At 36.0% G+C, this 15919-nt stretch overlaps 2 protein-coding genes across 2 annotated transcripts; both read right to left on the bottom strand.

Annotated features, from left to right (window-relative positions):
* Positions 1-1539: 1539 nt before the first annotated feature.
* Positions 1540-3985, bottom strand: LOC110380897 (fatty acid-binding protein 2). Its single transcript, XM_064040421.1, has 4 exons — positions 3829-3985; positions 2832-3001; positions 2146-2253; positions 1540-1652 (listed from the first exon to the last, which is right to left on the bottom strand). Exons 1-4 carry the CDS (start codon positions 3896-3898, stop codon positions 1596-1598), a joined length of 405 nt encoding a protein of 134 aa, XP_063896491.1. The 5' UTR covers positions 3899-3985; the 3' UTR covers positions 1540-1595.
* A 3690-nt stretch (positions 3986-7675) lies between these two features.
* LOC110380898 (fatty acid-binding protein 1) lies at positions 7676-11313 on the bottom strand. The gene is made up of 4 exons (XM_064040672.1): positions 11158-11313; positions 8739-8902; positions 8125-8235; positions 7676-7813 (listed from the first exon to the last, which is right to left on the bottom strand). Exons 1-4 carry the CDS (start codon positions 11225-11227, stop codon positions 7760-7762), a joined length of 399 nt encoding a protein of 132 aa, XP_063896742.1. The 5' UTR covers positions 11228-11313; the 3' UTR covers positions 7676-7759.
* Between the last annotated feature and the right edge of the window lie 4606 nt (positions 11314-15919).

Raw genomic sequence — 15919 nt, 5'->3', positions numbered from 1 at the left:
TGATTTATGAGCTTGATCAAACTATTATGAATTATCGTCAAGCAGTAGCATTCGATAATTCAAATCATTTTTTTTTTATTTGTTGAACATCTATGATGGTACCGTATGTATGATAAACATACGATATTATCGTAGAACAGAGGTACCTAATCAAAAATACAAATGTAAAAATAATAAAAAAACCGGCCAAAAGCGAGTCGGACTCGCGCACGTAAGGTTCCGTACCATCCAAAGTAATATTCTACATATATTATATTTATAGATATCGAGCAAAAATGGGCAAAAAAATCACGTTTGTTGTATGGGTGCCCCCCGAAATATTAATTTTATTCTAGTTTTCAGTATTTGTTGTTTTAGCGGCAACAAAAATCATCTGTGAAAATTTCAACTCTCTAAGATCTATCACGGTTCATGAGATACAGCCTGGTGACAGACGGACGTACAGACAGACGGACGGACGGACGGATGGACGGACGGACATAGGAGCGAAAATAATAGGGTCCCGTTTTACCCTTTGGGTACGGAACCCTAAAAAAGAACGCTGTCTTGCCATCAATGGTGTGGAACTGTTGTGGGTAAATATAAGTCGGAAAGTCTGTCAAATATTTAGAATCAAGACGCTTCGAGATCGCCCGGTTGGCAAGAAAACTGGTTATAGGAGGTCTCATAGGCTCCCTCCACGTGAAATACTGACACTCAGCTGAAAGGGTTGAACTGAAAGCCATAGAAACATAGAAAAAAAACTATTCACATGATAGTATTTTTATCCCACCATAATTAAGACCCGTACACTTACAGCAGATATAAATTAAATTTGCCATAGAAGACTATTCATGTGATATTATTTGTATCCCACCATAATTAAGACCCGTAGACTTACAGCAGATATAAATTAAATTTGCCATTCTTGCTAATATGTGAAAATTAAATAAAATTAAGTTTGGAGTTAGTTAATCTTCTAAGGCAAATGAATAGAACTACATTATTGAGATGAATTACCTATGTAGTTCTGTCAATATTCAAATCAATAGAACTACATAATTACATTGTATTGGAAATTTCTATTATCTTAACACTCTAATCACCATAATATGCTACCATAGTAGCATATTTATGTTGCGCGTTTGTTGTTAATAAATTGTCCTTAATAAAATAAAAACTTCAACTGCAATAATAAGAACAACTGATATCTCAGTTTTGAATGTTTGTTTACATACAAGTGCAACTGTAGCCATATGTGTGACAACAAACACAACTATTTTTGGAGTAGTTTCAAGTAGTGCCTTCTAAATAATCATTAACATATCAACCTGTTACCATCCACTGCTTTACGTGGATCTCCCAAGAAGCACTAACCACCCTAGTTTTTTTGAATAAAAAGCTAGCTTCCGCCAGCGGGTTCTCCCGCTTCCAGAGCGAAATAATTTTCCGCACTAGTTAAACTAACACGACTTTCTTTTATATACTCGTAGGTACTTACAGATAAAAATGAAGCTCAATAGGTACCATTCTTTAGGTATGTAAATAATACAGATACGGTTTAAATATTTAAAGTACTTTATTAAAAAATAAATTAATATTAACTAAGAACTAACTTAAGCAGATTTGTACCATCTCTTGGCGACGCCGTCCCATTTGTCGGTGGTGATGGTCTAAAAGCAAAGAAAAATAAATGAATAAATTAACTGCAATAAGTAAGTTATGTTTTACAAGACCTTATGTTTTACCTGTGCACCGCGTGATCTAAGTATGTACAATTGCTTACAGTGACGCATTGAGATTTATATAATCTATCTACATATGTTGATTTGTTTCCGGGGGTACTTAGAGGTCGAAATTTGAAATAAGGTACTTTTACGGGAATATTATCAAAAATTTTAAGAGGCCAGACATATTCTGACAGTACATCTTGTCAGATCAATAGAACTATTTCACTAGCAGCGTCATCTACATCCCGCGGGAACCACTCTTCAAACTCGGATAAAAAATTGCCCATAGCCTTTCTCAGTAAATGAGTTTTCTAGTACTTAAGGACTTTTTCTAATTGACCCAGTAGCTCCTAAAATTATTGCTTTCAAACAACGGGCAAACATACTCTTCATCCTTATACTATTAGCATACTTAATACATGTTAAAGCTACTTACGACAATGAGTTCATCTCCGACGAACTCCCTCTTGAAGACTGCGGAGCCCTTGTCGGCGGTGATCTTCTGTGTCAGCGTGTTACCGTCGAGGGTGTAGGTGGTCTTGATCTGAAAGAGCCAAAGAATTGTGTTAATCATCTGCCTGGGTGGTAAGTACCTTTTAGGATATTAGAAACGCCATAGTTAAGGTCATTAGCTTACATTTCAGATACATCTATGATAGGTTCTTATGAATGATTGAAGATAGGTGCAAAGCCCTCACATTTTTGCAACGCCTGCAAAAGGCCGTTAAGCTAAACGTAAACCTGTATCTAAGAACTGTACAACCTTAACATGCAAATAAATATTTTGAGTTTGAGATTGAGTTTGAGATGGTGCTTCAGCGTCTGAACATAGTGGGCAGTTTAGAAATCATGTCAGGTACCAACGAGACCTTTCGAAGTTAGGAGACTTTTAATATCTTGACTACGACTAAAGCACGGTGAAGTAAAACATCGTGTGAAAAACTGTATTTAAATTGATCGCCAATCCACATCGAGTACTAGCTGGCAGAGGAGCTATGATGAACCTAACAATCATAAGATACTATTTCCTTCAACTTACAGGAGTAGTCTCAGTTTTCATTTTTTTGTTAAGTAACTGAACTTTGTAAAAGTACTCTTGATTGAATAAGTTACAATACTTACGGGAGTCTTTTCAATGCCGATGACATCATCGAACTCAACACCAGACTTGAACTTGACCTGCTTAGGTCCCTCAGGGCCAGCGGTGTGGATGACGTATGAGTCACCATCTTGCACGATCTTCTGGTCAGGGGCGAAGTTGACGAGCTTAGCAATCTTGTCGTCGGGGATACCTGGAATCGGGTAAAGCTAGTAAATATGATGTTTGTGTGAGTGTGTTTGTTGGTTGTGCTAGTTCTATGTGGTTAAACTAGTGGTCGGTATACTTTATGTCAAAAAATGTGTTTAATACTGGTTTTTGATTTTTATTATTTTTTGTAAGTTAGTTAGGTTGATATCTGTAGGTCCCGGCTGTCATTGAAATTCCTTGGCAGTCGGTACGGGTAGTCAGAAGCCAGTAAGTCTGAAACCAGTCTAACCAAGGGGTATCGGGTTGCCCGGGTAACTGGGTTGAGGAGGTCAGATAGGCAGTCGCTTCTTGTAAAGCACTGTTACTCAGCTAAATCCGGTTAGACTGGAAGCCGACCCCAACATGGTTGGGAAAAAGGCTCGGAGGATGATGAGATAGGTTGGAATCTACTTCGTTTAAAAATAATGGAAAAGTTTTCATATTAAGAAAGCATGAAAACGCAGAAGTTCTGTTAAATTATTCTTCAAATATTGTAAGTAGTGTAACAAATGATGTAATAAAAAACACTAATTACAAAAGGTTGTCTGTCATTAACAATTAATTAATCTAATTTTTATCAGTCACGTCTAGATTTTCGTTTGAGATATTGACTGTAGTATATGGTATCTTCTGATTGGTAATATTTAATTATCTAGTATTCTTTCCTATTCATAGTATTGATGGTTAAATGTAAATATTCACTCATTAAGAAAACTATCTTTAATATCTAATTTGAAACACTATCCTTTGATTAAAAATTAGTTTTAACAAAGTTATACTTTCTATCAATAAATAAGACCATTGAAAATTATTTCACTTTTGTCTACATACCGACGGCTTTCAAAAATCCATCGAAGTTCTCCTGTTTGACAAAGCTGTAGTTCTTGTTAAGGAAGGCCATTTTGACTGATTGCTCTATAACTTAGCGATCGAATAACTAAAAATCAGACAACCCAGGCTTATATCCCACGGCTAATCTACCTGATAATACTTGATAAGCCAATATTAAAGTACTTACATGTCTCTTCGTAATAGGTTTGTGAAGAAAAGTGATTCATTTGTCGACTAAATTGTGCTGATCATTGAAAGTAAGCCGGTGGCCAAAGTTCAGGTTGTGAACTTTAATTTGTTGGATTCGATTGGTAGGTAATTAGTTTATCTAGTTACTAAAAATTAATTGCACTAGCTCCTGTATTACGCGCGCTGTTTGTATTCGTGTGTTCAAACTAAGTTATAATAATGAATCCTTCGTTCATCCAGTGATTGCGAAGTGTGAATGGTGTCTCAAGTTTGATTTTCATCACTGATTTCACTTAGGTAGGTATCCGTTAATAATCAGTGGTGAACTGTCTTACAAAAGGTCGGTAATAAACTGAGCAAGGGTTTGCGTGGATTTCACGCAAGTTTTCTCTTCTCATATTCTTATTTTTGTTTGTTTACGCGCCGCGTTTTCTTTCTATTCACAAACTAGCCGGTCAAGTGTTTCAATACAAAACGAAAAACGAGAATAAACAGCTGTAACGTGCAAACAGGACATATCAGTACAAAGGTTATCTTTTATCACGACCTTCAAAACTGACTCATATACATAGATTTGAATAAAGCATTTGACACTATCGTTCACAAAATAAGTAAGTACATAAAGTACTTAAAGTAAATACTGGACTTTATCAAGATGTTTAGTCATAGTTTTGCTTATTCTTATCAAATCTTGACAAGAGAATATACTGACAGGGTTCACTTCCAGTGTAAATCTATTTTATATTCGTAAGGGATGCATTATTATCAGGGATGTCACAAGGATAAATATTAGGGCCTTCACTTTTAATACGTACTTAATCAAATTGTTATTTACTTTAAAATAATTATCTTCACTCTTTGTTGATATAAATATTTATCAAAATGAACTGAAGATAAAATGATTTATATTAACTTCTCAGGTGTTTTGTGACTGCCGTTTTGGATACTCATGATTACGATTAAGTTTTAATCAATGCTGACTTAGACTGAGTTTCATGTGGTGGTGATGTTTTAGCTCATATTTCTCCTAAATGCGTAGCTAAATAATATGAGTAATATGTCTCAATTAGGTGGAATATCTTATTTATTAAATGGATCGTCATGATTACTACCTGGTATACTCAAGGTTACAAATGAATCATGAATGTTGTGCACCATGGCGGATTTGCAGTGATTTTTATCATGTGGATGAGTTATAACCCTTCAAATATAAGTATGTAATAGATCTCTTAGAGTTTTTCATCGTTAACATTGTATGTATTTTAAGGTAGTTGCTTGGCCTTTTGCAACATGCGTTTTGAATGGTAACACAGATTTCTAGAATTTTCAATGTTTCCAATCTTTATATTCCCTGTCTCTCTTCTTCCATATCACTACTTGATTATAATAACTGATTTGTATACCTAATGTTTATAATTGAGTGGTGCCGAAGAAAACAACTTGCATTCGTTTTAATTAAACTACTGGCTAGATTCGTCATACCCTGATAAAAAGTACTTACGTACTTTTGTCGTTAAGTGGACTATCTAACACAATTGAATTAATTGTACCGTATCTTCAGCTTCTCAACTTTTTTTATATAGATTTCGATTAAAAACAAACAAAACGATAAGATAAGTACAAATCCACATTCAAGATACAGTTTAGAGATTGTGATTCAACTAACAAAACTGCTGTCTTTGCATGATTGATGAAAAACCATCCCATCAATCAAAAATTAATGCTTTTGTATGACTAATTGTTGATTTTGCTAATATGTGGACAGATTATAACCAGAACAGATCGAGATAGACACAAATCTTTCTGCAGTGTAATTAATACCATTATCAAACCAGGATCCATAAAAAGTTGAATAAGTCAAGTTGGAGCTCAGGCTACATAACATGACGATGATGATGTCCTCCTGTTATTGTCCACAGCGAATGTGTTCATGTAAGAAGATGCCAACTGCGCGGACACAGGTGCACTCACTATTCCATCACTCTCATAGCCTGACGGGACGGCAATCCGACACGACCGAAGAGAGAGATAAGGCACAGGACCGAAATAATAATTAACGTTATCTTCGGTACATAGGTGTTTCAATTACCAAATTCCAGGCTCTACAAATTCTAGAAATGTAACGCTTAAGTATACTTAGTAAATAGTAATTACTTGGATGATGATGATAATTCTTTTGTTGATTTTATATTGTTTAAAATTCAGTCATATCGAGGGACTCTGGAACACGTAATATTTTTTTTGGAAAAAGTTTAGTCAGGCGTGTAGGTACTTAGGCGTTCATGTCATGCGAAGTTATTACATCATTATGAGCTGATTTCTTTTTTTCTTTTATTGAAATCATACGATGTTTGTTTACCTATTTTTGATTAAATAATCTGTTTCCTTTACAAGTAATCAATATGCAGCTCGACAGTTGTTTTATTGATGTGTTATTAATTAATGAATAATTAAAGAAACTTATTCATATGGAAATGTTGTGAATCCTTTGTTTTTATTTATAGCGTTTTTCTCTTTATGATGTGTTGATTGACAGGCCTCAGTGAACGCAAAATTCTTTAGAAATATATTAATTTCATTTTTAATTAAACTATATCTTTAATTCAACTGTAATGTTTACCGGGGCTGTGGGATTGTTCGAAAGAGTTACCGCAGCCCTGGTACATAAAAGGGTTACGAAGGAGAACGATGAATTTTTAGTCAGTAAACGTCTGGCACTCCCTAACCTCTGCTAACCCACAGCGGGTGGGGTCATTTGATGACTTTTACCGTCGCAAAAAGAAAATAAGATTAGGTCCCCACGCCGGTAGGTATTTATTCCCAAGGCGGCCTATAAACTAAGTAGGTCATACACAATATGCATTGACGAGCTCTTGATTACCTACCTTTTTTTTTTACGTTAAAAATCATCAAATGACCCCTCCCGCTGTGGGTTAGCAGCGGTGAGGGAGTGTCAGACTCTTACTGACTAAAAACCGTCGTGTTCCGTCATAGGCCTTTTATGTACCAGGGCCGCGGTATCTCTTTCGAACAACCCGCAGCCCCGGCAGGCCTTGGCCCTGCTGGGCCCCGCTGGGGTTGCTGACATCTCTTTGAGGAGCGCGTGGAACAACGCGCGCCGTCGACACGGGTCTGTCGTCTAAGTAGACAGAGGGACGATGAGCCACCCGAACTCACCGCCCACAGACCCACGCCTACGGTGGCCGGGAGTCATCTCGCGACACCCGGCGCCCATGGTGTCTACCTGGTCCAGCGCGGCGGCCGGGATGAGAGGTGCGAATTCTCTGGCGTTCCGCCTCCTCCTTCTCGAGCATGACCGCTTCGCAGAAGGAGGCGACGGCATCCCATTCCCTCTCGCCCCGGACCATGGCCTGAACCAGGGCCGGACGCGAGAGGTCGCCGCCGCCCAAAGCCTCGACGAGGACCCGGCGGTGCCCCTCCCATGCGGGGCACACCTGGACTGTGTGGTCCACCGTGTCCTCGGATTGATTACCTACCTTACATCCTCTTGGGAGCAGCACACTTTGGAAGCGTGCACAGAATATAACTGCATTTTAAACCATCTCTTCTGAGTACTGGATGATTCCTTACACTTGAGGGGAAGTCTGAAGGTTCATTCTTATAAAAATTTAGTACGATTTCCTTTGAATAAAAGCCATTTGTACAGATAAATGAGTATATTTAAGTCCAAATAACGTAAAGAGATATAAATAAATACTTAATTATTATAATAATAAATAAATTAGGCCTTGTAGTATCTGCGAGCAACTCCGTCCCATTTGCTGGTTGCCAGTGTCTGCAAAAAAAGGATTAAACATAAGAACAAATAACGTATATTTTGTTTTTTAAATAATTACTCTGAGTCGCACCATTTAACTATAACGATAACTGAATCATTTTCATTGTCCATGTCCATTCTATATCATTTGGCTTTGTGTGTATGCGTCTATTGTTGCGCAGTAAAATTTATTTTCTTTCTTTCTTGACTATCTGTGTAAAAACCTCTTTCAAATCGGTTCGGTGATTTTGACGTGAAAAAGCGACAGATTAGCAGAGTTATTTTCGCATTTATAATTTTAGTAAAGATTTTTAGAAGCATCTACTCACCACAACCATCTCGTTGCCAGAGAACTTCCTGGTGATGGTCAGGCTGTTGCCGTCATCGTACTTCTGCACCTGGGTGATGGTGTCACCGGCGACTGTGTACGTGGTCTTGCACTAGAATGAAAGAAACATATATATATCTATTAAACAGGATTGTAAATGATGGCAGATTAGTAGGTAAGGAGACTGTGGATGATGTAGATTGTAACACATTTTATTACAGCTTTATGTGCAGTTATATGCATTTCTGTCAAGTGAAAACTAATTCATATACAAGAAAAGTAAGTTTCACTATTACAAAAGCTGTGAAAAAGGCTTGGCTGTTTATTGAAATAGTCATAATGAATTGACCAGATTTGAGCAGATACCGAAAAAAGATTACAAGCTGGATTAACTCATATTTGTATACATACATTTATTTTCAATCAGGTATAGAGACCTTATACCGCAGAAAAAAGTAATACATCTGCCTTTGGTATACTTAGAAAAAATAGTACTACTTTTTAATAGCTCTATAGGTACACATACTCTACAAGATACCGGGTATCAATTTATTGTTAAGATTCCCAAAGTTCCCAAAATCTCATCGAAGAGTTAAAATCAAGAGGTCTACTTACGTGTCTATTAGCATTGTTCTCATCGAACTCGACTCCAGACTTGAAGGTGACTTCACTCTTAGTCTTGGGCGTGATAGTGGTCACGGTGTACGAGTCGCCATCTTGCGTGAACTTGAGGGTGGGCGTGTAGGTGAGGTAGCCTTGAGTCTGCTCGGGGGTGAGGCCTGGAAGTTGTGAAAAGAGGAATGTTAAGACTTCAATCTCAGTATCTAGCATCTGGAATTTTAGTTGATTATAAATGTCATTTAACTTATCTAACCAATGTTTTATTGAAAAAGCTTTGAGCTACACTGCAAAAAATATATCCATTTTAATAATGGGTTCTTGGACCTATCGTAAGTACTAAAAAGGCCTTAAGTTTTTCAATTGATTGGTTTCTGTTATCGCTTTTTCATTCTCATTCTCATCTAAGTATGTTCCTAGCGATGAATCGTGTAATTTCTTCGTGACACGCTTTAGTGGGAATATTGTTTCAAGAAATATGTTTGACCTAGAGAGAAATAGTTATAAAAATCTCTTAAAATTATAGATTTACTAAAATCTTTCCTTGTATAATCATTTGATTTACAGTAGTTATTGCTATCTGAATTATATTCTTAATCAGCTATATCATGGCTTTATAGTTATTACACTAGACACCGACCCGATCCTTGATCCGGTCATACTCCTTTAGTGTGACAAATCTATCATTATCACTACATAGATAAATATTTAAGTACATAGGTACGTTGATGAAATAAAAATTGTTATTGCTATCAGATTTCAGTTGATTTACGATTACAGTGTCACCATTTAGAAGCGCTGATTAGAAATCGTATTAATACAACCTTACAAAAAATAAAAATTATACAACAACTATGTTTGATCCAAATAATTTAAGAAATGAAAATATAGATAAAGGAAAGAATCAACTATCGTTTTTAGATCCAAAAGAGGATCTATAACAAAATAGTTAACTAAAGCTTAACTTTGAAAAACAGAAGATTATTACAGCGGACGTTGATAATACTCTTGAGAATCAAGATGTTTTAGGAAAGCTGTAGGCATAATAACCTAAGTAAACTAAACTACTAGTAAACTAAAACTCATCTCACAAAATACCTAAGTAAACAATGTATATTCACAAGAAGACATAAATTTTGAAGCCAGATCAGATTTTTTCAGATAAAGATTTTATTTAGGTTTCTAGAATTCTAATATCTTGTTGGTAGACTAGTCATAGGCAATAGATGAGTATGATTATGAGTACTATGACTAGTGTACCTATTATAAAGTGAACGATTTTATGAATTAAAAAATAATCTTTAGACCCAATCTTTTTCTACTACATCTTAATACGCATCACAAATTGAGATATATAGATCAAGATACCATGACATTGACTGAACACTCAGATTCCCAGTCCCCAGATATAAATATAACATTGAACTATGTTTCTATGCCAATTGGTCAAGTCCAAGGTTTTGTGACAAAGATAACAGTACAAGAACAAACGTCACCGGACAATTGTAATCAGAAAAGCCTTTTATTTTAGATTAGCATAACACTGGGTAAGAACTGATAAATATTGCATATACGATAAGGTTTATCTCGAACTTATTCCGGTTAAGGTGAAGGAAAATATCTCGAGGAAACCTGGACTATTCTATAAAGTCTCCAATAACGTGAGATCAATCATGTGAGAGGAGCCCTGTGCCTAGAAATGAGACTATAAAAAGGCTGTGACGATTCCGATTAAGGTCCTTATAGGTTATATCGGGTGTGTCGTTCATAATCACATTAAATGAAATGCATTAATATATTGGTTAATATTTGTCGATTAACACAAAGAAAAAAGATAAATACGTAAAAATAAAAAAATGAATTTTTCAAACAAATTAAATAGAATAAAAATGTGCGAAAATTAGAGCACCATATAAAAGCCAGTTATTACAAACAACTGAAATTCTCCCTTGAAAACTGACAGCTGTCAACTGATCAAAACATTCGATACTCCTAACTTTATCTCTGCTTTACACATGATGTTGTAAATTATAAAAACGAAAAATGACTCCTGTGGTTAAACCACTGAATGGATTAGGTATTTTTTTTTACAGTTCACCATAGAATATCATGAAGTATATGCGGTAGGATTTAATGTGATTGTGAACGACACACCTTGTATACATAGACGATAGAAGATCAAAATACATCATTTTTTATGAGAAAATAATTCATCTTCATCAACTTTGTTGGGGTCGGCTTCCAGTCTAACTAGATGCAGCAATTACGTACCAGTCTTTCACTTGGCTTCTGCCTATCTGATTTCTTCAATCCGGTTACCTTGGGCTTCCCCGATACTTGGAATATCTTCTCTAATATTTCTTGGCTTCTGACTACCAGTAATATATACAGAAAAAATAAACAACCCCTAACTTACCCAAAGCATTGACGAAATCCTCAAAGTTCTCCTGCTTCTCAAATTTGTATTCCTTGCCAAAGAATGCCATTTTTGACTGGTTTGAGGACTGGGATTCGCAAACTAAGACGTGAAGGGGGTCTGATAGTCTGTTTTATAGTTGTTCTGTAATCCCTTGGATAAAGATAACAGTCTATTTACAGTGTTCAAGATAAGATTTATTGCATCCCAATCTTAAGACGCCTGCGGTGTCCCTTTTATCTGCATCAGCCTTTACACATTACCTACTTACTTTCGCTGGTCGAGTGATTGAAATATGTATAACATAGGTATGAATATTTGTTTGCTAGACTTTGGAACAAAGTTCAAAGTGTCGATGCATAATGCTTCCATTTCTCTCTTCCCTGTCATACATACATTAAAGTCCTTCTTATATATATCGTCCTTTAAGAAATGCGTCCATATTGCCTTTGTTCTACCTCCTGATCTCCACCCATCTACATAATTACACTATTTGTGGAATGTGTTTTTTCCTTCCTCATTATACGCTCATACCACAATAAACGCTGACCAACCATCTCTGGCATCCAGCATATCACTGTCAATTTCAATACTGAATTCTTTATTAGCATTCTATATATTTATTTATTTAAACTTTTTGCACGATGTACAACTAGAAATAATATGGACACTGTAGGGCCCAGCTTAAATAAGCTGAAGAGTTTATCAGTAGCTCATTACAAAATTTTAATTTAATTTAACAATATTTTACTGAACAACAAAATGTGTCTCTCTTTAATGTATTAATTCATCACTGTATCCTTTCATATTCCAAACATTGGTTTAAAGCATTATATACCTTTCCAATGTAATAATTTTATTGCAGTTACAGTCACCATGTCAAGAACACCTGTTATCGTATTGCTAATAAGCGATCTATCTACAGTTTGTGTTTCTATATCTACGAGTATATCTTTGTTTATATCTGTTGCAACATTACGTGGCTTGCAGATATGGTGGCTAATTCATTTTTGTACTAGATTGTTCTATATATTTAATTTTCCCTTTACACTTTTTTCTCTGTCTCACATCTACTATTTAGGTTTGCGTGATTCATTTCCTGCAGCATCAATGGGCATCTTCATTATTTGTACTACCAAACGAGCTAAATAAATTACACCTATTGATTCAGTTGCAGCAATTTTTTTATTATCATTCGTTTCTTCTGAGTATCATACACACAACGCTCAATACATTTGGTAGGTAGAAATTGTTGCTGAGGAAAAATATATAAGTCGGACAAAAACTGGGTTTTAAAGTCTGGAATCGGAATCGACTTTGGTGCCCTGCAGTGGGTCAACAAAAAGGTCGATGATGATAAAAATTAGAAAGAGGCGTGTAACTAATAAATACTTTAAATTGTATAGATAATAACTGAAAGGAATTTTCCACGGCCGTACATTAATTATTACTCCAAGTTTATCTACAAAAGAAATTGTTATCAGTTGTTAACGTTTGTGACTGATAATACTTAGATATTAGGTGTAGGATTTATCAGTTATATTATTGGGGGCAGGCAGGTGGATTTTGTGCCAGTCATCGGCCTAGCCCTTTTCTAACCTAGTTTGGAAGGAGTCCTGCCCTTTTATTGGGCGGGGCTGTATGTCATATTGTAACGTTGGAACTAAATTTTGTCTTTGATTTATTAAAATTCTAAATTCATCGTTGGCGTTTTCCAATTGGGTAATTTCCAGTCAGACTGCTATTAGCTAGGGTAACTAATTATAAAACTGAAAAGTAGGTTGAAACCAGTTTTAAATGTAGTTCCCGAAAGTTTGTTGTTGATTAAATTAGTAGAGGAAATGTAGTAACAGTTTTTGCTTCGTTCTATGTTTTGATATCAGAAAATTATTATCTTCATACAACGGTCAGCAATACTCATGATATTGATGACTGTTCAATTCACATTCCACGTGTCAAGAACCTAGCGCCACGTCGAGATAAGATATTGCCAATAAAATATACTAGCTTTTGTTAATAGTTTTACTTGTGATTTAAAAGTATAACTTTAGGACTGCACTTCTACAGCGGGGCCCACCAGGGCCAAGGCCCGCCTGGGCTGCGGGATTATTCGAAAGAGTTACTGGTACATAAAAGGCTTAAAAAGGAACATGGTAGGTTTTAGTCAGTAAGAGTCTGACACTCCTTCTCGGTGCACCCACAGGGGAAGGGGTAATTTGATGATTTCCCAAACTACTTAAAAGCAAACAAACATACAGTGTGTTTTAATATAAGCGAGGAACTCGATCAAAGTGTGAAACTTATCATAAAGGGGCGTCTCCTGCACTTTGTAAAAATGAACTCTTATATTTTATCAAATCTTTAATGTTTTATCAGAACGTTCATATCAGTTTAATGCTGATATTGGGTGCAACATAGATATGTTAGGTACAATTTAATTTCTTGTTTTAAAAGAAATCTCTAGAAGGTTTGTTAGGAAAGTATATTATCAGTTTATTGTATGTTTCTTACCGGTACCTAATATGATGATGATGATGTCCTCCTAGCCGATTATCGGCTACGGCGGCTGTTCTCATATAAGGATATTAGCCATCTACGCAGGAAAATATTATAGTGCACGAGCATTTGCGCAGACACAGGTGCACTCATTATTCCTTAACTCTCATAGTCCGACGGGACGGTAATCCGACACGACCGGAGAGAGATCAGGCGCAGGACCGACATTTACGTGCTCTCCTATGCACGGGTGTATCAATCACCAGCTTCCAGCTTCCGGGCTGCTTTGTGAAAGTCTTTTAAAACCCACAAAGCGATTTCGGCCCGACTCGGGAATCGAACCCGAGACCTCGTGCTCACCAGCCGCACTTGCGACAGCTAGACCAACGGGGCAGGTAACCTAATATACCTAATACGAGAGCAAAGTATCATGTGTTACACTGACTTCAAAAATAACATAAAATTATTTGTATATTATAGCTTAGTTTTTAGTCTTAAAGAAAATTTTTGATCTGAAGCAAGCAACTCGCTATGCGCTTACAAAAACTTTTGCTTTGAGTTGGGAAATCATAAGATGGCTGTGGGTGGAAGGTAGAGGAGGTGTCAGGCTTTTAGAGACCTATCTTTGTTCCTTTATGTACCAGGGCCGCGGTAACTCTTTCGAACAATCCTGTAGCTCCGAAAAGAAACGCTATGCTTGGAGATTGTCTATAGATATGTGCATATAAAATGGTTGTCTATGAAAAAGCCTAAGTTCCTTCTGTTTTTAAATAATGTCTATAATTAGCCGTGACTCAAACGGATATCAAATCGTTCCTAATGATTAATTAGTGTACCAGAATAAATTTAATATGTAAGTCGAAGTTTATCTGGCGTAATAATTGTTTTGATCTAGATGATGATAATAGTAGGTAAATAAAAAAGAATAGGAAACTCCTTACAATCAGTAGGTAAGTACATTTTAAGTGTTGATATTTGTATATTCTTTGGATTATAACGACTCCGTAGCTAAAATATAGGTATCAACATCTTCCTGCCCTTATTCCAATTTTATTTGTGGTCGGCGCAGCATGTTTTCTCCATCCATACTCTTCTACCTGTCGTCATCTCACAAGTAACTTTATTTTTTTAATTCTTTCTTACCATATCTACTCACACAATCCATATATCGTTTCTTTGGTCTTCCTCTTCCACTATAGGTATCCGTTCACGTTCATACTCATCACCTTCCTCACAACATGACTTTCATTTCTCAGCTAAAATATAGGTCAGAAATACAGTAATGTAGGTAGCAAAAACGATTTGTGAAGGATTTATCGATTGTTGTAAGATTTTTATGTTATAATTCTTAATTATTTCATGCATTTTTCAGAATTTAATAAAATTCTATGTAAGTATAAAGAGTCTTCGTATGAATTGAAAAAAAAACCATTGATTTGTATCACGGAAGCTAGATATATTTTCTTTAGAGGACTTTAGACTTTAAATACGGTACTCGATTATCTATCTATCGAGGTTTTAATGTCCAAAGTTCAAAGTCTGAAACCAAGGATATTAAATTGGAATTGGAATGATTAAGCATTATGCTAATATTATAATTAATGTGGGGATGTTGTAAGGATATAGGTATACTATGTACGTAGGTTGGTCGGAAAATATAGGTATTATTTGTTACTCTATCACGCTAAAACTTGTAAACGGATTTTGATGAAACCGCAGGTGAAAGCTAGTAGGTAGATACCTATCTAATATAGTTACGATCATATAGGATCAGAAGATTCTCATTAATGGTAATACGTCCAAGGTATAGCTACATCAAGCAAATTAAGGAGAAGGTGAAGGTTGTGACGTATGAGGAAGTTCAGGAGACGAGGCAAAAATGGAAGGAGCTGCACCTATGAGAGCTAGGCTCTTAAATTATTGAAGAGATGGTAATACAAATGCGATTGCTAAGAGCGAAGTCACAAATGTATTCCCAATTAGGATACAAGTTAATTAAGGTCAACTGACAAATAAGTAGGTATTGGCGAGCAAGCTGAAATACGGAATGGACTTCATATACTTAGGTACTTAATATGAACGCTTTCATGTGAAGACTATTGCAACGATTCCTCTAGCTGGCACTTCTTGCTATTTAAATTAAGCTGGCGTTCCACCACAGCCGAGTCGAATGAGAAGCTCTGGCATACCACCACAGATTACCTTAATAGTTACTTCGTAAATACCACTGAGTGCATAGACGTCGAGTATCAAAACTATTAGTTTA

Source organism: Helicoverpa armigera, chromosome 22 (genome assembly GCF_030705265.1).
Source record: "Helicoverpa armigera isolate CAAS_96S chromosome 22, ASM3070526v1, whole genome shotgun sequence".
NCBI lineage: Eukaryota > Metazoa > Arthropoda > Insecta > Lepidoptera > Noctuidae > Helicoverpa > Helicoverpa armigera.
This window is presented reverse-complemented; position numbering and strand designations above follow the sequence as displayed.